The 24331-nt window shown below is 43.6% G+C and overlaps 1 protein-coding gene across 1 annotated transcript in view; it reads left to right on the forward strand.

The window, feature by feature from the left end:
• psmd5 (proteasome 26S subunit, non-ATPase 5) overlaps window positions 1-24331 on the forward strand; it is a 32419-nt gene that overhangs the window by 4596 nt on the left and 3492 nt on the right. Inside the window, exons 2-8 of the mRNA XM_078226296.1 lie at window positions 1832-1976; window positions 3755-3868; window positions 6084-6212; window positions 14334-14443; window positions 15843-15985; window positions 17226-17417; window positions 21493-21602. Coding sequence (XP_078082422.1) covers window positions 1832-1976; window positions 3755-3868; window positions 6084-6212; window positions 14334-14443; window positions 15843-15985; window positions 17226-17417; window positions 21493-21602 — 943 coding nt within the window. The remainder of the gene's footprint in view (window positions 1-1831; window positions 1977-3754; window positions 3869-6083; window positions 6213-14333; window positions 14444-15842; window positions 15986-17225; window positions 17418-21492; window positions 21603-24331) is intronic.

Genomic DNA, 24331 nt, shown 5'->3' on the forward strand with positions numbered 1-24331 from the left:
TATTATATTAGCGAGCTCTGTTAAATTAATGCTATCTATTCTGATTTGTTGCGTTCATCCAAAATGATTGGCTGTTTGTGGGACCTTGCTGTATACAATTGGCAGCAAAGTTTGATAGGATTGGCAGCAAAATAGATAGGATGCAAAGCTGGGCTGAAAAATGGCAGATGGAGTTTAACCCTGATAAATGTGAGGTGATTCATTTTGGTAGGACAAATTTAAATGTGGATTACAGGGTCAAAGGCGGGGTTCTGAAGACTGTGGAGGAACAGAGAGATCTTGGGGTCCATATCCACAGATCTCTGAAGGTTGCCACTCAAGTGGATAGAGCTGTGAAGAAGGCCTATAGTGTGTTAGCTTTTATTAACAGGGAATTGCAGTTTAAGAGCCGTGGGGTTATGCTGCAACTGTACAGGACCTTGGTGAGACCACATTTGAAATATTGTGTGCAGTTTTGGTCACCTCACTATAAGAAGGATGTGGAAGCGCTGGAAAGAGTGCAGAGGAGATTTACCAGGATGCTGCCTGGTTTGGAGGGTAGGTCTTATGAGGAAGGGTTGAGGGAGCTAGGGCTGTTCTCTCTGGAGCGGAGGAGGCTGAGGGGAGACTTAGTAGAGGTTTATAAAATGATGGAGATAGATAGAGTGAACGTTCAAAGACTATTTCCTCGGGTGGATGGAGCTATTACAAGGGGGCATAACTATAGGGTTCATGGTGGGAGATATAGGAAGGATATCAGAGGTAGATTCTTTACGCAGAGAGTGGTTGGGGTGTGGAATGGACTGCCTGCAGTGATAGTGGAGTCAGACACTTTAGGAACATTTAAGCGGTTATTGGATAGGCACATGGAGCACACCAGGATGATGGGGAGTGGGATAGCTTGATCTTGGTTTCGGACAAAGCTCGGCATAACGTCGTGGGCCAAAGAGCCTGTTCTGTGCTGTACTGTTCTATGTTTACCCACCAAACTGCAATTATACTCATTAATTGATTGTGAAATCTTTCAGGGCATGATACTATGAATGGCACTGTCTGAATGCAAGTTCTTTGTTCCTCCCTCTTGAGCCATTTGGAGTCTTTTTGATTTTAAAAAAGTTTTGAGTACATAGACTCCCTAAGAAAAGCATCTAAGCTATTCATCTCAACCATTTGCGGTGGAAACGAGTCCACATTCTAACCACTCTGTAAAATGTTTCCTTATTTTCCTATTGGCTTAAGTGCCCGAGGAGGCCATTCGACCCATCGAGTCTGCAATGGCTCTTACCCAGGCTTACCCTGTAACCCCACGTATTTACCCTGCAAATCCCCCTATCCTGCACCTTTTGGGACATGAAGAGCAAATTTAGCATGGCCAATCAACCTAACCTGCGCATCTTTGGACTGTAGGAGGAAACTGGAGCACCCGGAGGAAACCCACGCAGACAGTCACCCAAGGCTAGAATTCAACCCTGGCACTGTGAGGCAGCAGCCACAGTGAGTTGAAGCCAATAAATCCAGTAATTTGTGTGCTGGTAACAAACGGCCATGAAAACTGTTTTTGTTAAAAATTCAACTGATTCACTAATCCCACTCGAGCCCATGTGTGACTCCCCCCCCCCCCAATCATTCCCAATTGATACAGTTCATTCTCAATGACCTCAAGCCAATCGGGGATGGACGATAAATACTGCCTTGCGACTGTTGCCTGCATTCCAAGGGCAAAAAGTTCAAAATGTTTCTACTGACCACGCAGTGTTATAAGTATTTCCTCTTGCTTGCCAACCTGGTAAGCTGTCTGCCAGATCACATTTTATTCTGTTTACCTAAATCCGATTGTCCCTCTTTTGCTCAGGGAACAGATCGATACGTGTGTGGCAATTCTTGATCGACTTCTGCAAGCTTTGGATCCCGTCTACTTGGCTCAAAATTTCAAGGTGGAACTGCAGAAGGGACTTCAGCACTCTGATGACACTGTTAAAATCCTGGCAATGTCCCAAGTAAGGTGGAAGTGCGTTTTTCTTCAAATATATCTTTCTTTCCTACTGATGTTGCCTGCTTTAAAACTCGTGTTAGATTAACATCTGGATTTTCAGCCATGGTGGTAACTTGCATTTTGGGACTGTGCCTTTACTTTGGTTTTGCAGTTTAACTAAATGTTTGGAGAGAGGAAAGTCAATCTGTGTGCACACTACTTGTGTAGTGACAGAAGACTTGAAATAATCTTCTGAAAGTGTAATCTGAAACCATAAGGGATGGCAGTGGTATTGTCACTGGATTAGTAATTCACAGACCCCGGGGTAATGCTCTGGACACCTGGATTCCCACCACAGCAGAAGGAGGATTTCATTAAAAGTCTAATGATGAGGCATTCAGTCAAACATTAGTTTTGTGCTGGTGCTTATTCTCTACGTGAGTTGCTTACATTCCCTCTACCTTGTTGCATCCTCCTGCATAGCTTTCAGTTCCCTTTCTTTTCATGTTTGCCTGCCTACCTTCAGAAAGCATCTAAGCTATTCACCTCCGTTCCGGGAATCCGGGTTCGAATCCCGCCACGGCAGGTGGTGGAATTTGAATTCACTAAAAAGATCTGGAATTAAGAATCCACTGATGGCCATAAAAACATTGTCGATTGTCAGAAAAACCCATCTGATTCACTAATGTCCTTTTAGGGAAGGAAATCTGTCGTCCTTACCTGGTGTGGCCTACATGTGACTCCAGAGCCACAGCAATGTGGTTGACTCTTAACTGCCCTTCAGGGGCGACTTGGAATGGGCAATAAATGCTGGCCAGTCAACGACGCCCATGTCCCATGAATGAATTTTTAAAAATTTAAAATCTCAACCGCTTCCTGTGGTACAGAGTTCACATTCTAATCATTCTTTCCTTATTTCCCTATTGGCTTTCTTAATAACTGTCTTGTATTTATGTCTTTAGTTTTGGATTCTCTCAAAGATGGAATATTAGTCATTATCTACCCTGTCTAACTCATTCATAGCATTACATGGTACTATCAGGTCACTTTCTGAGTCTTCACTTTTCGGAAATAAAAAACCATAACCTATTCTGTCTTTCCCTATAGCTTTAATCTCTCAGTTCTGGGACCATCCTTGTATTTTGTTTGCACTCTCTGCAGTGTGGCTATGTTGTATTGAGACAAGAACTGTTCATGGTCCTGAAGTGCAACCTGATCAGGATCCTGCACATTGGAGAACCAACCGATTTACACATCAGAATTAGCATGGACATTGCCCTCTGTAATTAGTAATGGATATGTAAACGTATCTTTGTTTTGCGTGTCGTTTCTAGCAATTCAACAATAATGCACTGAGAATGTTATGGAAATTTGTGACTGAAATGTATTTTTAAATATGTACATAAAACATTACATAAATATGTAATGCTGAACAGTATAATGATGTAGAGATGTTGCTGGCATTGGACTGGGGTAAGCACAGTAAGAAGTCTCACAACACCAGGTTAAAGTCCAACAGGTTTATTTGGCAGCACAAGCTTTCGGAGCGTTGTTCCTCCTTCAGGTGAATGAAGAAGGAGCAACTCATCTGAAGAAGGAGCAATGCACCGAAAGCTCGTGCTACCAAATAAACCTGTTGGACTTTAACCTGGTGTGAGGCTTCTTACTGTGCTGAACAGTATAGATAGTACAAGCTAAATCTTTTTAATGCTGTGACAACTGTGTATATAAAACCTCTAATTTCTCCCAGTTGGGAGAATATTGTTCATATCGGTCTCTTTACACTCGTATTAATTTCTCCAGATTGGCCGAATTGTGGAAAATGCAGATGCTGTCCCATTAATTATTGCCTCACCCGAGCTGCTCCGGGAGATGATTCACAGCATTGGTGGCAAGAAAATATCTGTTGCAAAAGAGGTGAGGTCAATCACGGTACAGATCAAATGGTTACTGATGTCCTCCTAAAAGCTCTTTGAGGTCCAATGTTTCCACCGCAAGGGCAGTTTTGTCTCTTGACATGGTTTTTAAAAATGTATTCTTGTCATAGGTGGGAGATGCTGTGGGGGTAACCAGCTTGCTTGGTGCAAAGTTGTAGTGAAACCATAGAAATCTACAACACAGCAAGGAGAATTTGTCCATTGTCTCTTTGTGTAAAAGAAACTCTAAATAAATCAGAGTGGTTTGCTAGTCCAATGAAAATATCACTGCCACCGCCGACTGTTACTGGGTAGTACGGTGGCACAGTGGTTAGCACTGCTGCCTCACAGCGCCAGGGATCCGGGTTCAATTCCCGGCTTGGGTCACTGTCTGTGCGGAGTCTCCACGTTTTTCCCGTGTCTGCGTGGGTTTCCTCCGGGTGCTCCGGTTTCCTCCCACAATTCAACAGACGTGCTGTTTAGGTGCATTGGCCGTGCTAAACTCCGTGTACCCGAGCAGGCGCCGGAGTGTGGCAACTGGGGGATTTTCACAGTAACTTCATTGCAGTGTTAATGTAAGCCTACTTGTGACACTAATAAATAAACCTAAACTTAACTTAAATGCCCTCTGACTTGGCCATTAAGCCATTCAGTTCAAGGGCATTTAGGCATGGGCAGTAAACGCTGGCCCAGCCATTAACATCCACGTCTCATGAATGAATAAAGAAAAAGCATGTTGCTAGCGTTCCAAGTTCAGAAGCTATCTACCTACCAAGAACAGGCAACAGAAACACACACTGGCAAAATGCATCAAAAATACAAAGGTGACAACCAACTTGCAGTATAATATTCAGGGTGACTGTAGGGTAAAATAGTCCCATTTTGACCATTGAATGCAAATCATTGGTACTGTGTATATAAAAACATTAAACAGAATGTTCCCAGGCATATTTATTCTGCTCGAGCCAAGTGGCAACTATGCATATAAACTTCAGGTCATCCAAAACTCTGCTACCCCTATCTGCTCGCGCTGAGCCATGTTCGCACATTACCTAATATGCTCACTGATCTACATTAGCTCCAGGTCAAACCCCATGTTCAAGGTTTTAAAATTCTCCTCCTTGCTTTAAAGTCCCTTCATGTCTTAGAGTCATAGAGATTTACAGTATGGAAACAGGCCCTCTGGCCCAATTAGTCCATGCCGCCCCTTTTTTTTAAACTCCTAAGCTCGTCCCAATTACCCACATTTGGCCCATATCTCTCTATACCCATCCTACTCATGTAACTGTCTAAATGCTTTTTAAAGACAAAATTGTACCTGCCTCTACTACTACCTCTGGCAGCTTGTTCCAGACACTCACCATCTTCTGTGTGAAAAAATTGACCCTCTGGGCCCTTTTGTATCTCTCCCCGCTCACCTTAAACTTATGCCCTCTAGTTTTAGACTCCCCTATCTTTAGGAAAAGACGTTGACTATCTAACTGACCTATGCCCCTCATTATTTTATAGACCTCTATAAGATCACACCTCTGCCTCCTACGCTCCAGAGAAAGAAGTCCCAGTCTATCCAGCGCCTCCTTATAACTCAAACCACCAAGTCTCAGTAGCATCCTAGTAAATCTTTTCTTCACTCTTTCGAGTTTAATAATATCCTTTCTATAATAGGGTGACCAGAACTGTACACAGTATTCCAAGTGTGGTCTTACCAATATCTTGCTCAACTTCAACAAGACGCTCCAATTCCTGTATTCAATAGTCTGTATTCCAACTCCTGTATTCAAATGTCCTTGCCCTTCCCTATCTGTAATTTCAGCAGCCCTACTGTCCTTTGAGAAATCTGCACTTATCTAATTCTGATTATGGTTGCTTCATGATAGTTGTGTTTTTAGCTGCCTGGACCCTATGCTTTGGAATTCCCTCCCTAAACCTCCACCACTCTTCCTTTTTGTTTCCTGTAAGACACTCTTAAAATCTACTTCTGGCCAAGCTTTTGACCATCTGGCCTGATATTCCTTTATGTGGCTGTGTCCTATTTTGTTTCCTGATGCTCTGTGAAGCACCTTGAGTTGGACATTTCTACAAGTACATTGTATAATGTGTTTAATGTACAAATGTGTTTTATGCATTGTTTTGTTTGTCTTGGGTAGTTTTTCCCTTGATAATTAAGGGACCAAACGACAACGGTAAGAAATTTATTGCTGCTTCTTTTTGATCAGGCAATCCAATCTCTTTCCAAAGTTGCCCAGACTAAAGCTGGACTGGATGCATTGTTTATGACGAGTATGCTCCAAGATTTGAAAGATGTCATGGGTACCAATGATGTGGTACGCTACAGAGTCTATGAGGTATAGTGCCATTTGATGGATTTGATCTAACATTTTCTCCTTTCAATAATGGTATATCCTTTATTGCTTTCAAAAGTCTCCACTATCTTCAATGTATCCCAATTCACTTTGTACCTTTTAGTTCACCAATTCACTGTCTGTGCCAGTAGTTGTGTTTAACACAATATATTAAAAACCCACATTGTTCATGTGTTTCCCAAAGCGCATTCGTCATTTAAGGTTGTTGACAGCTCACTTTAAAGCAGTGGTTTCCAACCCTTTTAAGCACAAGATCACTTTAATCATCAAAATGCAGCACAAGATCTACTCTTAACAATTCAACTTTACTAAAACCCCCCAAAATATACTTGGGCATGACACTCACCTATTCTTAGTGTGCACAGTAAGAAGTCTCACAACACCAGGTTAAAGTCCAACAGGCTTATGTGGAATCATGAGCTTTCAGAGCACTGTTCCTTCATCAGGTGAGCAGTTCTCCGGAAGCTCGTGATTCCAAATCAGCCTGTTGGACTTTAACCTGGTGTGAGACTTCTCACTGTGCCCACCCCAGTCCAACACTGGCAACTCCATATCCTGCTCTTAGTGTGACACCTGTGCTTGCACACTGTCTGCTGAATACTATGAAGTTGTAGTTGAGATGGCCAGTCTCTCTCAGTCTGTCAGATGGACATCTCAGAGATGCGTGCGATACTTAGACTTGATGATTTTTATCTGGGGAAAAAGCAACCTCACAAAAGTGTGTGGAACTAAACTAGGCCTTCACCTTGAGAGCACCTTGAGAACAAAGAAAATTACAGCACAGGAACAGGCTCATTGGCCCTCCAAGCCTGCACCGACCATGCTGCCCGACTTAACTAAAACCGCCTACCCTTCCGGGGACCATATCCCTCTATTCCCATCTCATTCATGTACTTGTCAAGACGCCCCTTAAAAGTCACTACCGTATCCGCTTCCACTACCTCCCCCCGGCAACGAGTTCCAGACACCCACCACTCTGTGTATAAAAAAAAATCTGCCTCGTACATCTCTTTTAAACCTTGTCCCTCGCACCTTAAACTTATTCCCCCTAGTAATTGACTCTTCCACCCTAGGAAAAAGCTTCTGACTATCCACTCTGTCCATGCCTCTCATAATCTTGTAGACTTCTTTCAGGTCGCCCATCAACCTCCGTCGCTCTAGTGAGAACAAACCAAGTTTCTCCAACCTCTCCTCATAGCTAATGCCCTCCATACCAGGCAACATCCAGGTAAATATTTTCAGTACCCTCTCCAAAGCCTCCACATCCTTCTGGTAGTGTGGCGACCAGAATTGAACACTATATTCCAAGTGCGGCCTAACTAAGGTTCTATAAAGCTGCAACATGACTTGCCAATTTTTAAACTCAATACCCCGGCGATGAAGGCAAGCATGCCGTATACCTTCTTGACTACCTTCTCCACCTGCATTGCCACTTTCAGTGACCTGTGTACCTGTACGCCCAGATCTCTTTGCCTATCAATACTCTTAAGGGTTCTGTCATTTACTGTATATTTCCTATCTGTATTAGACCTGTACAGGTCCCTAAGAGTCTTTGTCCCTTGACCTAGCTTTCACCTCTGTCATTTTGCATGATGATTATTTCCATGTCAAGTCCATTGATTTTTCTTTCAAACACCTGCTGAAATTTTGCTGGCAGTTCTCCAATCTGAACTTGAAGAAAAGGATTTGAGACAAACATAATGAATTGTTCCATCGTGTCTGATAACTCCTGAGGTCATCTGTTGAATTCCTTTTTCAATTTGTTCAGGCTGGCCAAGAATCTGTTTGGATCTAACACTCAGTTTGAACTGTTATTGGATTTTCTCCAGATTTGGGAAGTGCTCAGTAATTTTGTTCTTTAACTGGGAGGGCCACAGGCCCAGTTTCAGCTTGAACACATTTACTGCACTGATCATGCGAGGCATGTCTCTGTCCCTCGCCTGCAGATCACTCTGTTCAGCTCATTCGATTTTGCATTTGCCATAAGAAATGGCAAGTCTAGCAACCACGCATTATCTGACAGCTCGCTATGCACCTTTAATTTTTTGATTTGATTTATTATTGTCACATGTATTAGCATAGTGAAAAGTATTGTTTCTTGCGCACTATACAGACAAAGCACACTGTTCATAGAGAAGGAAAGGAGAGAGTGCAGAATGTAGTGTTACAGTCATAGCTAGGGTGTAGAGAAAGATCAACTTAATGCAAGGTAAGTCCATTCAAAAGTCTGATGGCAACAGGGAAGAAACTGTTCTTGAGTCGGTTGGTACGTGACCTCAGACTTTTGTATCTTTTTCCCAATGGCAGAAGGTGGAAGAGAGAATGCCTGGGGTGTCCGGGGTCCTTGATTATACTGGCCGCTTTTCCAAGGCAGCAGAAAGAGTAGACAGAGTCAATGGATGGGAGGCTGGTTTGCGTGACCTCATTTCTTGATTTAAGAAAGGTGACAATTTCAAGGAACAGATCTAAAAATCTCTGGAGGACCTTTCCTCGACTTATCCAGCACCGCATCTGCATGAAGGATTAATTCACTAGATGAGAAAAGTCAATAACCGTGCTTGTTAATGCTTATTGGTGGATAACACAGTGGTAATTGACAAAGGAGGAGAATTCCGGGTCAACAAAGCCTGCACTGATGGCGCGCCATCAGTTGGGTTTGAAACCAGTTTCTTGATCAGAGTGTTTTCCTCAGTCACATACCTTTTAAAATTCATTGTAGACATCTTTGCTTCTTGTCCACTCTTTGAGTGGCAAAAGAGTGAGGAAGTCCTCCTTTGTTGTTGCATTGTTGAATGCCATGTGAACGAAAACAATCAGCTGGGCCATATCTGTCATGTTTACAGACTCATCACACTGCAGTGAGAAACACTCAGAGCCTGATAAGTCTGTGTATTTTCTGAGACACATCCTCGGACAGCAATTCCACCCTCCTGGCTACTGTTAAAGCATCAAGCGGCATGCTCTTGATGGCTGTCTTAATTTCATCTTTGTTTTTCAAATCTTTGAGCAAGGTGTCGGCAGCAACCATCAAAGCCTCCTTGATAACTTTGCCGTGGGTGAACGGTTTCTTATATTTTGCTGGCAGATGGCTAATGTTAGCCTTGCCTTTAACCGCAGGTTTTGAAACGAGTGACTGAGTTTGCAACATTCCCTTTAACTCCCCAACTTTCTTTTAGTACCTTTTGCCACTTTTATTCCAACCAGAAAACCCAATTCAAATTGAATCCAATTCATGGTCCCCACGTGAGGGACATACAAGATCCAAGATGAGACATTGCACCCTATCTTGGGCTCGATCAAACAAAAAGAAGGGTATCAAAGGAGGAAATAAAGGAGGGTATCAAATTGAAAGAAAATGCATACAAAGTGGCGAAGATTAGTGGGAACCTAGAGGATTGGAAAATCTTTAAAAGGTCAGCAGAAAGCCACGAAAAAAGCTATAAAGAAAGGTAAGACGGATTATGAGAGTAAACTAGCTCAGAATATAAAAACAGATAGCAAAAGTTTCTACAAATATATAAAACGAAAAAGATTGGCGAAAGTAAACATTGGTTCTTTAGAGGACGAGAAGGGGGATGTAATAACTGGAAATGAGAAAATGGCTGAGGCATTGAACAGGTATTTTGTGTCGGTCTTCACAGTGGAAGACACAAATAACATACCAAAAATTGATGACAGGAAGGTTATGGCAGGTGAGAACCTAGAAACTATTATCACGAAAGAGGTAGTGTTGAGCAAATTAATGGGGCTAAAGGTAGACCAGTCTCCTGGTCCTGATGGAATGCATCCCAGGGTACTAAAGGAGATGGCGGGAGAAATAGCAAATGCACTAGTGGTAATTTACCAAAATTCACTGGACTCTGGGGTGGTTCCCGCAGATTGGAAAACAGCAAATGTGACGCCACTGTTTAAAAAAGGAGGTAGACAAAAGGCAGGTAACTATTGGCCGGTTAGCTTAACTTCTGTAGTAGGGAAAATGCTTGAATCTATCATCAAGGAAGAAATAGCGAGACATCTGGATATAAATTGTCCCATTGGTAAGACACAGCATGGGTTCATGAAGGGCAGGTCATGTTTGACTAATTTGGTGGAATTCTTTGAGAACATTACATACGCAGTGGACAATGGGGAACCTGTGGATGTGGTGTATCTGGATTTCCAGAAGGCATTTGACAAAGTGCCGCACCAAAGACTGCTACATAAGATAAAGGTACACAATGTTACGGGTAATGTATTAGCATGGATAGAGGATTGGTTAACTAACAAAGCAAAGAGTGGGGGTAAACGGGTGTTTTTCTGGTTGGCGATCAGTGACTAGTGGTGTGCCTCAGGGATCAGTGTTGGGATCACAATTGTTTACAATTTACATAGATGATTTGGAGTTGGGGACCAAGTGTAGTGTGTCAAAATTCGCAGATGACACTAAGATAGGTGGAAGAACAAAGTATGCAGAGGGCGCTGAAAGTCTGCAAAGGAATATAGATAATCTAAGTGAGTGGGCGAGGGTCTGGCAGATGGAGTACAATGTTGGTAAATGTGAGGTCATCCATTTTGGTAGGAATAACAGCAAAATGGACTATTATTTAAATGATAAAAAATTACAGCATGCTGCTGTGCAGAGGGACCTGGGTGTCCTTGTGCAGGAATCTCAAGAAGTTGGTTTGCAGGTGCAGCAGGTAATTAAGAAGGCAAATGGAATTTTGACCTTCATTGCCAGAGAGATGGAGTTTAAAAACAGCGAAATTATGTTGCAGCTGTATAAGGTGCTGGTGAGGCCACACCTGGAGTACTGTGTACAGTTTTGGTCTCCTTGGGAAAGGATATACTGGCACTGGAGGGGGTGCAGAGGAGATTCACGAGGTTGATTCCGGAGTTGAGAGGGTTGGCTTATGAGGAGAGACTGAGTAGACTGGGGCTATACTCATTGGAATTCAGAAGAATGAGGGGAAATCTTATAGAAACATATAAGATTATGAAGGGAATCGATAAGATAGAAGCAGGGAAGTTGTTTCCACTGGCAGGTGAAACTAGAACTAGGGGGCATGGCCTCAAAATAAGGGCAAGCAGATTTAGGACTGAGTTGAGGAGGAACTTCTTCACACACAGGGTTGTGAGTCTGTGGAATTCCCTGCCCAGTGAAGCAGTTGAGACTTCCTCATTGAATGTTTTTAAGGCAAGGATAGATAAATTTTTGAACAGTAAAGGAATTAAGGGTTATGGTGAGCGGGCGGGTAAGTGGAGCTGAGTCCACAAAAAGATCAGCCATGATCTTATTGAATGGAGGAGCAGGCTCGAGGGGCCAAATGGCCTACTCCTGCTCCTAGTTCTTATGTTCTTAAAATCCAAGATGACAAAATGAGACATTGCACCCCCTCCTGGGCTTGATCTAATGCTTCATCTTAGCCAAAAGACCGAGATGTGTTTAAAAAATTGCATCAGGTAAAGCCTCACTTTAACCTCATTGGCTTACCTTTCAACTCCACAACTTTCTTTGTCCGAATGGTGCAGTTGAAGGAAAATTTTCTTGAAATTTTGCGTGCATTGTCTTGTAATGCCGTTCCAAATTACCTGGGAACAATTTTGAGACATTACTGAGTCTTCTACTGTTGTGAAGTGGTATTGATATTGGTAGATGGTTACTTACCACGGAAGCTAAAGAGGCTTGGTCATTTAAACTGGTTGTTGATCCAGCCTCATTTTCCATTAGGTCTTATTCAGCTTAATGTCAGAGGATTAAGTTATAGAGAGAGGATTTTAAAAAAGACATGGGTTCTTCAAGGTTGTGAAGGGGACTGAGGGGACTTCATCGAGGTACCTCGCAAGATGTTCGGTAAAGGTGTTGGGCAAGGGAAGATGGATTCAAACTTAGCCAGAAAAAAGTAAATATAGTGAAAAGAAAACTCCTTAATGCGGAGGATGGTGAATGTGAAACAAAAACAGAAAATGCTGGAAAATCCCAGCACCTGTGGAGAGGGAATAGAGCCAACACTTCGAGTCTGGATTCCAGCATTTTTTGTTTTTGTTTCAGATTTCAGCATCTACAGTATTTTGCTTTTATATTAAGATGGTGAATGTGGAATGGAAATGGAGGGTTACAGAGTTTAAGGAGGCGATAGATTAAAAAAGCGGCAGTCAAGATCAATTGAAGAGTGAGTAATAAAGTATGATATCCAGCTCGATGGATGGAAATATTCTATTCCAGTCCTATGCAACTGCATGTTTCTGTATATCTCACCCTGTGTTCAAATGCTTTGCTCCTTTCTTGCCTGTAACCTCCAGCCCTAAAGCCTTCAAAGTCTGTTTTTCTAACTGTTGTGACCCATTTCCTTTGTCCCATAGAATCCCTATAATACAGAAAGAGGCCATTTGGCCCATCGAGTCTGTACCGAACGCAATTCCACCCAGGCCACAACCCAGCGCATTTACCCGGCTAATCCCCCTGACACTAGGGTCAATTTAGCAAGGCCGATCCACCTAATCCACACACCTTCGAGTGTGGGAGGAAACCGGAGCACCCGGATAAAACCCACACAGACACGGGGAGAACATGCAAACTCCACACAGACAGTGACCCGAGGCCGGAATTGAACCTGGGATCCTGGTGCTTTGAGGCAGCAGTGCTAACCACTGTGCCACCATGTCTTTAGCTGTCTCAGCTGTGGACTTTGGGAATCCCCTCCCTAAACAGCTCCATTTCATAAGACCGATCTTAAAATGACCTCTTCAACCAACCTTTTGACCATCCTGCAGTATTTCCGCCTTAAGTTGGATGTAGATTTTTTTTCTTAGCATGTTTCCATGAAGAGCTTTGGACATTTTCTCCACTTGATGTAAAAGCAAGTTGTTGTAATGGTCAGGACAAGCATAGACAGTCTTTGCTCTCTTGTTCTGTATACAAGATAGTAAGCAAAGTCAAAAAGGTAAATTTGAAGCATTGCAACAACTGACTTGTGGCAGTCAATCCAAGACTGATTTTAGGGGATTGTTCTTGCAATACTTGCTTTGGAGTTATGCATGGGCTGGTGGAGACCAGCATAATTCTTGTTTACCTAATTTTATCTATTTTGGAAGTATTACATCCAAAATTACACTAGAGGGTGTATGAGCCTTTTGATTAACGAAGGTTTTGTGTTCCATTCTTTATAGGAAACCACCAGTTGTACCTTTGCAACTGGTTGTTCTTTTTTGGTTGTGACAGAAACCTTATTTTTTGCACTTCCTGTTTTGGTCTCCCCAGCCAACACAACCCCTGCAGTTGAGGAGAACCTACTCTTGGTCATCAGTTTGTACCACAGCAAGGAACTACGTGAATTTCCCCTTTTTCTCTGCCCTTCCCTTTATTCCCCAAATCATAGAATCCTCTCAGTGCAGAAAAGGCCATTCGGCCCATTGAGTTTGCACCGACTCTCTGATAGATTATCTTACTCGAGCCCTCTTCCTTCACCCTATCCCTATAACCCCACACTGTTGCTAATCCCGCTAACCTACACATCTTGGGCTACTGAGGGGGAATTTAGCATGGCCAAACCACCTAACCTGCACATCTTTGGATGGGCTGCATTAGAATCTCAGTGCAGCTGTCATCACTAAATGTGGGAGAATAGTCAAGTCAAACTGATGACCAAGAGAATAGTCAAGTCAAGTCCAAAGATGTGCGGGTTAGGTTGATTGGCCAGGTTAAAAATTGCCCCTTAGAGTCCTGAGATGCGTAGGTTAGAGGGATTAGTGGGTAAATATGTGGGGGTAGGGCCTGGGTGGGATTGTGGTCGGTGCAGACTCGATGGGCCGAATGGCCTCCTTCTGCACTGTAGGGTTTCTATGATTCTTCTATGATTCAAATCTACATTGCTGTGAAGCATCCCTAGGGTTCTTCAATTGTGCTGTGCTTTGTGTAATTTAAAGCTTCAGAATAGGCAGTGTGATCTTTACACAGTAAGCCTATTCGCTATTGTGTGGGGACCTGGAGGAAAGTGCTTTATTATTTTATATGTTTGTTGAATTGCTGCCTGCAAGTACAATTTATTAGTCCCGATCTATCAACTTAGAGTGACATGACCATTATGCACCCTATTCTGAGAGCACCTCTGTGTCATTGCCTTGCAGTTGGTGGTGGAGATCTCCTCTGTGTCGCCCGTCTCGCTGGGTTATTGTGCCAACAGTGGTTTCATCACTCAGCTGCTCGCTGAACTTGCAGGAGATGATGTTCTCATCAGGTGAGAAAGGGACTACTTGCTAAAAATTAGTTGCTTTGGGAAGGAACTTTCGGTTCTTAACCTTAAGCAGCAAATGTTGGTGTCTGTTTCAGCCACGTGATTCTGCCAACCTTGCTGGTTATAATAGATCATTTTCTCATTTTGGCACTTGTTCATTGGGAAAAGGGTAAAAGCAGTGCCCTGGGCCACAAGGTAGAGGCGCAACAGCACGTCCGGCTTTGGCTTGCTCTGCCACATTTGTGCCCCCTGCTCACAGAGAGACATTGATAGAAAACTGAACAGAATCATCAGATTAATTGCGGGAAGGGGCAAATGGAAGTGTAAGATGGTTTTTCTGGCACCACACTAACACGCCACACAGAACTGTCAGCGTTTGGCTGCTAAGTGGGATGGCACAGTAGCACGGTGATTAGCACTGCTGCCTCACAGCAACAGGGACCCGGGTTTGATTCCTGGCTTGGGTCACTGTCTGTGTGGAGTCTGCACGTTCTCCCCGTGTCTGTGTGGGTTTTCCTTTGGGTGCTCCGATTTCCTCCCACAGTCTGAAAGACGTGCTGGTTAGGGTGCATTGACCCGAATAGGTGCCGGACTGTGGCGACTAGGGGAATTTCACAGTAACTTCATTGCAGTGTTAATGTAAGCCTTACTTGTGACTAATAAATAAACTTGTAACTTTTAAGTTAGCAATCTCACTGCAATCACCTGGGTTGAGAAATGGCACAGTCACATTGGTGCAGTCGGGATTAAGCTTGGTCCTGGGTGTTGACATGCTTTGTTGGGCTAGTGTTGAGTTGCCTTCATCCTGTGTCTGACATGGGAGTTTTTGCCAACACCTTGTACCCAAAATAGAAAAAAATGTTTCCCCCGTATTGAGAACCTTGTAGCCTCTCTAATATTACCCTCCCTCCTCTTCACCTTCCCTTCTTTGTTTAAGAACAGTTGCAGTTGTGTTGACCCATCCCCGCTATGTTTGCTGGACCAACATTGGCCCCCAGTCCACCACTGCCTCAGTTTTGAAATTGTCATCCTTATTTTCAAATCGCTCCATGTCCCTGCTGTCCCCTATCTCTGTGACCTCCAGCACTGCGATCCAGTAAATTCTCTGCACTCCTGCAAATCTGGCCTCTGGTGCATCCTCCATTTTCATCGTTGCACCATTGGTGACTGTGCCTTTAGTTGACTAGGACCCCTAGCCCTGGAATTGACCCCCTAAATTTCTCTTGCTCTCTAAGTTGCTCCTTAAAACCTACTTCCTTGCAAAAACCTTGGGTCACCTTCCCGCTGTCCCCTTGTGTGACTCGGTACCAAATCTCTGGCACAGCTTCTGTGAAGGATTTTGGGATGGTTTACTATGTAACTATATAAATTGAAGTTCATCAGTCTTTTGGTTCAATTGCAGAGCTACAGCTATTGAGATGGTTACTGGACTTGCTCAGAGTCAACATGGACGGCAGTACCTTGCTCAGCAAGGCACCATTGATAGAATCTCAAACATGATCATTGGTGCAGGTTCAGATCCCTTCTCTGGCTTTTATCTACCAAGTAAGTAAAAGGAATATTTTATTTTTCTTTGTGAACTTTGGAGCGGCACAGTGGTTAACACTACTGCCTCACTGCTCCAGGCACCTGGGTTCGATTCCCAGCTTGCGTCACTGTCTGTGTGGAGTTTGCACCTTCTCCCTGTGCCTGCGTGGGTTTCCTCCGGGTGCTCCAGTTTCCTCCCGGAGTCCAAAGATGTGCGGGTTAGGTTGATTGGCCATGCTAAATTGCCCCTTAGTGTCAGGGAATGTGTAGGTTAGAGGGATTAGCGGGGTAAATTTGAGGGGATAGGGCCTGGGGTGGGATTGTTGTCGGTGCAGACTTGATGGGCTGAATAGCCTCCTTCTGCGCTGTAAGGATTCTATGAACTGATTAATAAGAATCACGGGCAAGAAAGCTCATTCTTCTGGTGACATACTTCACCCAGCTAACATTCACTTCAGTCCTCTACTCCCCTAATGTTTTTTTTATCCCAATTCCTGGTGCATTGTTCCAAATGTTCATCCTAAAGATTCCTTTTCCTTAAATGAATATGTTTTTAACCTCACATTCCATTGCGCGCAATGTACTTTCCTTCCAAAATGAGCTGTCATTGTTGAGAGGCTGTTTCCCCACATGCGGTTTTCTAGACCCAGAGGGCACCTTGGTTTCAAAAAGAAAGAGTCTCCCATTGAAGGTGCAGATGAGGAGAAATTTCTTCTCGACGGCAGTGAGTCTTTGGAATTTTCAACACCATGGGAGGTTGGGTCATTGAGTATATACAAGGCTGAGCTAGAGAGATTCTGATCAACACGGGAGTATAAAAGCTTTGGGTGGCGCAGGTAGGAGGAGGCCACAATCAGATTGGCCGTGATCTTATTGAATGGCAGAGCAGGCTTGAGAGGCCAAATGGCCTCCCGCTCCTTTTCCTTATGTAGAATTGGCCTTTTGCCAATTATGAATTGTTTAGGATTGCACATAAACGATCACTTGCATGAACATTCAGAGCTGGTTATCCACAGAATGTGAATCAGCACCCAGGAGAGAGGTGAAAAAATAGCCTAGGGGGCAGGCACTCCTTATGGATTGTATTGAAGCTCTGCTTGGCATCTCTCAACAAATAAAATGTGGAGATTGGTGATGGAAATAATGGGTGTTATAATCCAGTCATGCTATGTATTTGAGCACTTTCTTTTCCACTGCCTTCTACTGGTGTCTGTGGAGATTCTTCAGTCTGAACTCGCATTCACTGCTTTCTTTGTAGATTTAGTGAAGTTCTTTGGAAATTTGGCAATGGTTGATAGTCCTCAACAGATCTGTGAGCGTTATCCTGCTTTTATTGAAAAGGTGTTTGAGATGATTGAAGGGCAGGAGCCAACAATGATTGGAGTTGGTCTGGATACCATTGGAATTCTTGGATCATGTATTGAAGGAAAGCAAGTGCTACATAAAGCAGGTGAGCCATGTTAATGCTTCTGAACTATTAATAACTGAAGTTAAGTGTTGGGTGCATAAAAACTACATAAAAACGTTTTCTTGCGAAAATTCCATTCACAATTTACAGCTTTGTGCAGGGTGATGCAAACTAATTTATTCCAACATTCTGAAAAGGAATTGAAAATTTAGTATCCTATTGATAAACTTATTTACCGAACAAGTTTTCCACATCCCATCGGTTGTCCAAAGGTTAATTTAGATTATTTTTCCTCAAACTTGCATTTAGCATTGCTTACCACCAATTCCGTTGTATGCCTCCTCTCCTACACCACCGGTGGCACAGTGGTTAGCACTGCTGCTTCACAGTGCCAGGGACCTGGGTTCGATTCCCGGCTTGGAGTACTGTCTGTGTGGAGTTTGCGCATTCGCCCATGTCTGTGTGGGTTTCCTCCGGGTGCTCCGGCTTCCTCCCACATGCTGAAAGACGTGCTGGTTAGGTGCATTGACCTGAACAGACGCCGGACTGTGGCAACTAGGGGAATTTCACAATGACTTCATTGCAGTGTTAATGTAAGCCTCACTTGTGACACTAATAAATAAACTTTATTAATCAGTTATCAGATGAGAAAATAATTTCTTTTTCGCTGCTGCTCTTACAATTCCCCTAATTAATTTGCCTGTGTTTATTTTCTTCCAGTTCTGTCCCCTCGCTCTCCCCTCCGCTCCTCGCATCGTTTCTTTTCCAGAAGCTGCTGACTTGGGACAGGAATGTGGCTTAACGGATATTGGCAGCCTTCTGTTCCCTAATCCCAACAGCCTTTCATGTGTGCCTTCGCAGTGAGCGCTCGCAATCTGTGCAGTTGTAGAGGACATCAGTGTTGAATCTTTGCACCTACACTTTCCAGTGAGGGCTGACAGGATAGCGAGCAGACGTGTAATCTGACACAAAAGCAAAGGGTCCTGATGAGAGGCCTTTGACCTGAAACATTAACTCTGTTTCTCTTCACTGATGCTGCCTGACCTGCTGAGTATTTCCAACATTTTATGCCATTATTTCAAAAAAAGTCATCTGTGCTTGCTCCACCTCTTAAAGAGCTGTGGCAAATAGCAAGACTCTTACCTGGCTAGCTCAGCAAAAGCCAAGGATTCAAACTTGTTGATGCTTTTTTAAACCTTGGGACAACAGAAGGATCCTCTTTGGGTATTTTAATTTCAATGTTAATAACCAGCGCATGTACTTTGTAAAGTAACTACATTCTGTTGTTTGATGCTAACAAGACAGCATATTGGAAACCAAAAGAGAAAACGCTGGAAAATCTCAGCAGGTCTGGCAGCATCTGTAAAGAGAGAAAAGAGCTGACGTTTCAAGATGGTCCTTTGTCAAAACTTTGACAAAGGGTCATCTGGACTCGAAACGTCAGCTCTTTTCTCTCCGTACAGATGCTGCCAGACCTGCTGAGATTTTCCAGCGTTTTCTCTTTTTTGGATTCAGATTCCAGCATCTGCAGTAATTTGCTTTTCGACAGCATATTGGGATTGTTAATGCATTTTTTAACTTGGTAGCATCAACATATTGTGTGTGTGTTTGGCAGAGGATGGGTTGGCGGGGATCGATTTAAGAACGCCGTGTTGTTTTTGGTGTCATAGCTTGGCTATGTATCCTGTGGTTCAGTTGCACTGGGGAGATGTTAACACTGTGTTCCAATTGACAATTCTCATCGCTGTTCATCCACATTTACTGAAAGAAAGATCTCGCTTTGCCATCTTGTAGCTAGTAGCAACAGTTAAGCTAGCCTGCACGTTGCAGGAATGGTTCATTCCTCTTTGGGCAAGGCGAGCAGGGGAGGCAATGGCCTAGTGGTGTTATCGCTAGACTATTAATCCAGAAACTCCGCTAATGTTCTGGGGACCCGGGTTCGAATCCTGCCACGGCAGATGATGGAATTTGAATTCAAATTTTTTTTTAAAATGTGGAATTAATAATCTACTGATGACCTTGAAACCATTGTCGATTGTCGGAAAAACCCAACTGGTTCACTAATGTCTTTTAGGGAAGGAAATCTGCCGTCCTTACCTGGTCTGGCCTACATGTGACTCCAGAGCCACAGCAATGTGGTTGACTCTCAACTGTCCTCCAAGGGCAACGAGGGATGGCCAATAAATGCTGGCCCAGCCAGTGACGCCCATTTTCCACGAATGAATTTTTTTTAAAAATCTAGGTCGCTGTGAATTGGCTCCCTGATTACTGCGAGAAAGGGACCTAAAAGTACTTGTCTGGTAGTATACCCTATGGACTGGATCCTCTGCTCAATCACCCCTCCCCTCCAATAGGTGGCTGGGGTTTGTGAAACATGTACCGAAAGAGAAAATGCTGGAAAATCTCAGCAGGTCTGGCAGCATCTGTAAGGAGAGAAAAGAGCATCATTTCGAATCCAGACCATCATTTGTCAAAGCTAAAAGACAGGAAGTGGGAGATATTTAATGAGGGAATGAAAGATGAGTCATAGCCACAGAAACCAGGGCCAACATTTGTGAAACGTGTAGGATATGGTACACTTGGTGCATTATCTCACGTTGGCCTTGCAGTTAAGAGTTGTGGCTGTTGAGCTCAATGCTTTTCTCTATTGACACTCCAGGGAATGAGACTCGGGCTGTCTTTAGGTATTCCGCCTTGTCTTTGGATCTCAAAACAAATAGAATACAAAGGCAAGTGGAAGTTATAGTTCTGGGAGCTCCAGTCAGCTTTAGTGGAGGTGGTGGCGTAGTGGTACTGTCACCAGACTAGTGTTCCAGGTTAATACTCTGGGGACCCCCAGGTTCAAATCCCACCACGGCAGCTGGTGGAATTTAAAATCAATAAAAATCTGGAATTAAAAGTCTAATGATCAAGAAACTATCGCCAGTTGTTGTAAAAAAAAATCTGGTTCGCTAATGCCCTTTAGGGAAGGAAATCTGCTTGCTTTGGCTAAAACAGCAATATCCTGGTTTGGCTTCCGTGTGATTCCAAACTCGAGGATAATTAGGGATGGGCAATAAATGTTGGCTTTGCCAGTGACGCCCACATCCCATGAAAGAACGTGTATTAAAAAAAGTTTAAACAAATAAAATTACAGCGCAGGAACAGGCCCTTCGGCCCTCCAAGCCTGCACCGACCATGCTGTCCAACTTAACTAACACCCCCTACGCTTCCGGGGACCATATCCCTCTATTCCCATCTCATTCATGTACTTGTCAAGACGCCCCTTAAAAGTCACTACTGTATCTGCTTCCACTACCTCACCCGGCAACGAGTTCCAGGCACCCACCACTCTGTGTAAAAAATCTGCCTCGTACATCTCTTTTAAAACTTGCCCCTCGCACCTTAAACCTATGCCCCCTAGTAATTGACTCTTCCACCCTGGAAAAAACTTCTGACTATCCACTCTGTCCATGCCTCTCATAATCTTGTAGACTTTGTTCCAGTGAGAACAAACCAAGTTTTTTCAACCTCTCCTCATAGCTAATGCCCTCCATACCAGGCAACATCCTGGTAAATCTTTTCTGTACCCTCTCCAAAGCCTCCACATCCTTCTGGTAATTTATTTGAATTGGTGACGGCTTTCTTGTTCCAGGTTTGGAACGGAGCTATGCTGAAGATCCTCTTTATTCCAGATTGGAGCGAGTACTAATGAAGCAGAAAGGATTTTGTGTCAGTCATAGCATCATTTATGGTGCATAATGAGGCCATTCAGCCCATCGAATCCATGCTGCTTCCCCACAGACAGATTTCTATGCAGCTTGTTAGTGTTATTGATTACTGTTGGGTGTTTCTGTGCCCTTTCTGAAGGGTAAGGCATGTCAGTGAAGCCTGGAGGAGCCTGATCTTCACATTGTGGTTGTGATGTGTGACAGTTGTGCCTCTGATTTGGAATTTGTATCCCGAAAGCCAGGCAAACGTTTTTCATAAGGACTGGCCTTTGGTAGAGATTCGTTGCACTTGCGTACTCAAATTGTAACATCAGTATTGCATTACTTGTCACCTTTTTCTCTGGTCTTATACTAAAACATAAAAGCCAAATTTAAAGTTATCTCTGTCTTCCCAAATATGCTCTTAGGCAATAAATTCCAGGAGGTTTTGAGAAGGCTGGGTTCCCTCTCGTGCAATGCTGCCACAGACCTACGGGTTCGCTGCCTCGACACCATTGCTTCTCTCCTCTCCCTACCGGTAAGATCCCAGTAAACGTGTAAGTGCAAGATAGCTGAGAATTTTCTGAATTTGGTTGGCTTGAGTTTTATGTGCTTGCTGCAGGAACAGAATTTGAATTAACCCGGGTGGTGCGGGAAAAGCAAACAAAAATACCCCACTAAAAAAAACTTCACAACCATTTGTTACTTAATTCATCATCCATTTTCCAAAATGAATTTCTGTGAATATATCTTAGTATATTGCTGTTTTTGCCAAAGCAAGCAGTAGCATGAATAAACCACATTTGCTCCATAATATTATCTGGTTTCCTTTCTTTGAAAGAAATGCGCTGATAATGGTCTCCAGAGTCACCCCTTCTTTAGTGGTGGCACAGTGGCACAGTGGTCAGCACTGCTGCCTCTCAGCGCCAGGGACCTGGGTTCGATTCCAGCCTTGGGTAACTGTGGGGAGTTTGCACATTCTCCCCATGTCTGCATGGGTTTCCTCCCACAGTCCAAAGATGTGCTCATTAGGTGACATTTAGCCATGCTAAATTGCCCCTTAGTGTTCAAAGGTGTGTAGGTTAGGTGGATTAGCCATGGGAAAAATGTGAGGAGTTACAGCGGGGGAGAGGGCTTAGGTAAGACACTCTGTCAGAAAGTCGGTGCAGACGCGATGGGCCGAATGGCCTCCCTGTGATAAATAGAAAGTGTACTGAATTCACCTTCTACAGAAAGATGTTTCTGGCCACATATTTGATGGCTCTTAGTCAAAGCCTTGTTACTGCATTCTTTGCTTCAAAGCAGCCCAGAAGTAATGTTCTTAGTGTGGCAACTCCGCTTCTGAGTGATATGAAAGGGCAGCGTTACTTATGTGGTCAACCTGACCATCAGTCTTCAGCCCATTGTCTCCTAATTGATTTGATTTTCACATGCATCAGTATACAGTGAAAAGTATTGTTTCTTGTGGGCTATGCAGACAAAACCTACCGTTCATAGAAAAGGAGAGGGTGCAGAATGTAGTGTTACAGTCATAGCTAGGGTGTAGAGAAAGGTCAACTTAATGCGATTGTCTCGTTTTCAGCCAGTCAAGCAGTGGATCTTGTAAAAGTCACTGGCACCTCGTGAAAGGGTGCTGAGGAAAAGTGATGTGGATTTTAAACTTTGGTGGGGGGAAAAATAATTAGATTAGGGTTTTGACAGCAAAAGTAGTATCATTAATGTTGCAGTGGGAGGGGAGGTTTATTGTGTAAACTGCAAACAAAGCCAGGGAGCGAGATGTTTTCTTGCTAAATTTCGCGACTCTTTGAATGTTTAAAAAAAATGACATAACTTCAAATGTACAGTGCTAAATTTTAATCTCCCATCTGTCTATTAAAACGTAACAGGTGACAGACATCTCCAGCAGCCGATAGCAATGTATAGAATTACCTTTGCGGTAGCAACCCCAGGTCGCATTTCATGTTAAATACTTGTAGCAAATTATATTGGTTTAAGATCCTAATGAATATATATATATTTCAAGCTCCTCGGCTTAAATCATTTCAGTTGAGCTGATAGTGGCCGGGAAGAATATCAGATAAAGATAATCTTAATGAGTTCAGTCACTATTAACAAAGAGTGGGCATTCTACAAAGAGTGTAGTCTTGGTTAGTGTGCTGTGGAGAATCTATCTCCGGTTCCTGTACTCAGGTGATCAGATGAGAATCATAGAATCCCCACAGTGCAGAAAGAGGCCATTTGGCCCATCGAGCCTGCACCAACAACAATCCCACCCAGGCCCTATCCCAGCAACCCTACATATTTACCCCGCTAATGCCCCTGATGCTAGGGGGCAATCAACCTAACTCGCACATCTTTGGACTGTGGGAGGAAACCAGAGCATCTGGTGGAAACCCACACAGACAGGGGGGGGACGTGCAAACTCCATATGGACAGTGACTCAAGGCCAGAATTGAACCCATGTCCCTGGCACTGTGAGGCAGCAGTGCTAATCACTGAGTCACTGTTGGGGCTGGTTCAAGCTGGCCTGCTCCAAGCTAGACTGAGCATCCTGTACGATGTTGCGGAGCTGTGACCAGGACATCTGTGGTCTGTTGGATCATGTGTCTGCAGCAGACATAGATAAATGTGGGAGGGTTTGTAACCAAAGAATTCTGTAAGCATGAGTAATGCAAAATGTCTCTCCTATAATACAGTGAAGTAAACATGCTTCTCTTGAGTGAGCTGTGTCAAACATTGTTCTGTTGGGTTTATGTTTGACTTGCGCTGGCAATCCCCCTCTTTTTTTTATCTGAAGTACTTGTGTGAATAAAATTCACTATGTCCAACAAGCAGTTTTGAAATTGCCCAGTGTCAGGTAGCGTATGTTTGGTGTATATCATATTGCACCTCTATTCCCAGACTAATTGTTTATCCACATCACCAAATTGCTTGCCAATTGTGATTGATCCAAGGTGAGCTTTTCATTTATAACAGTTCCTAACTAGTAGCAGCCCCCTCGATTCCCCTTTTTTATAGGTTATGGCAAGCAAGTAACGTGGTGCTTTTTAAGAAGCAGTCAGGGTTTACAAGGCATTGCAGTATTGTATTTGCACACTGGAATATGTAAAACCTGGGAAATTTGCAAAATGTCTTTCCCCTTTGAGCATTGTCTGTTAAAATGCATGGGGTTGTGGGGATCGGGCCTGGGTGGGATTGTGGTCGGTGCAGACTCGATGGGCCGAATGCCCCCCTCCTGCACTGTCGGATTCTATGATTCTATCTGTA

This window comes from Mustelus asterias, chromosome 13 (genome assembly GCF_964213995.1).
Source record: "Mustelus asterias chromosome 13, sMusAst1.hap1.1, whole genome shotgun sequence".
Taxonomy (NCBI): domain Eukaryota; kingdom Metazoa; phylum Chordata; class Chondrichthyes; order Carcharhiniformes; family Triakidae; genus Mustelus; species Mustelus asterias.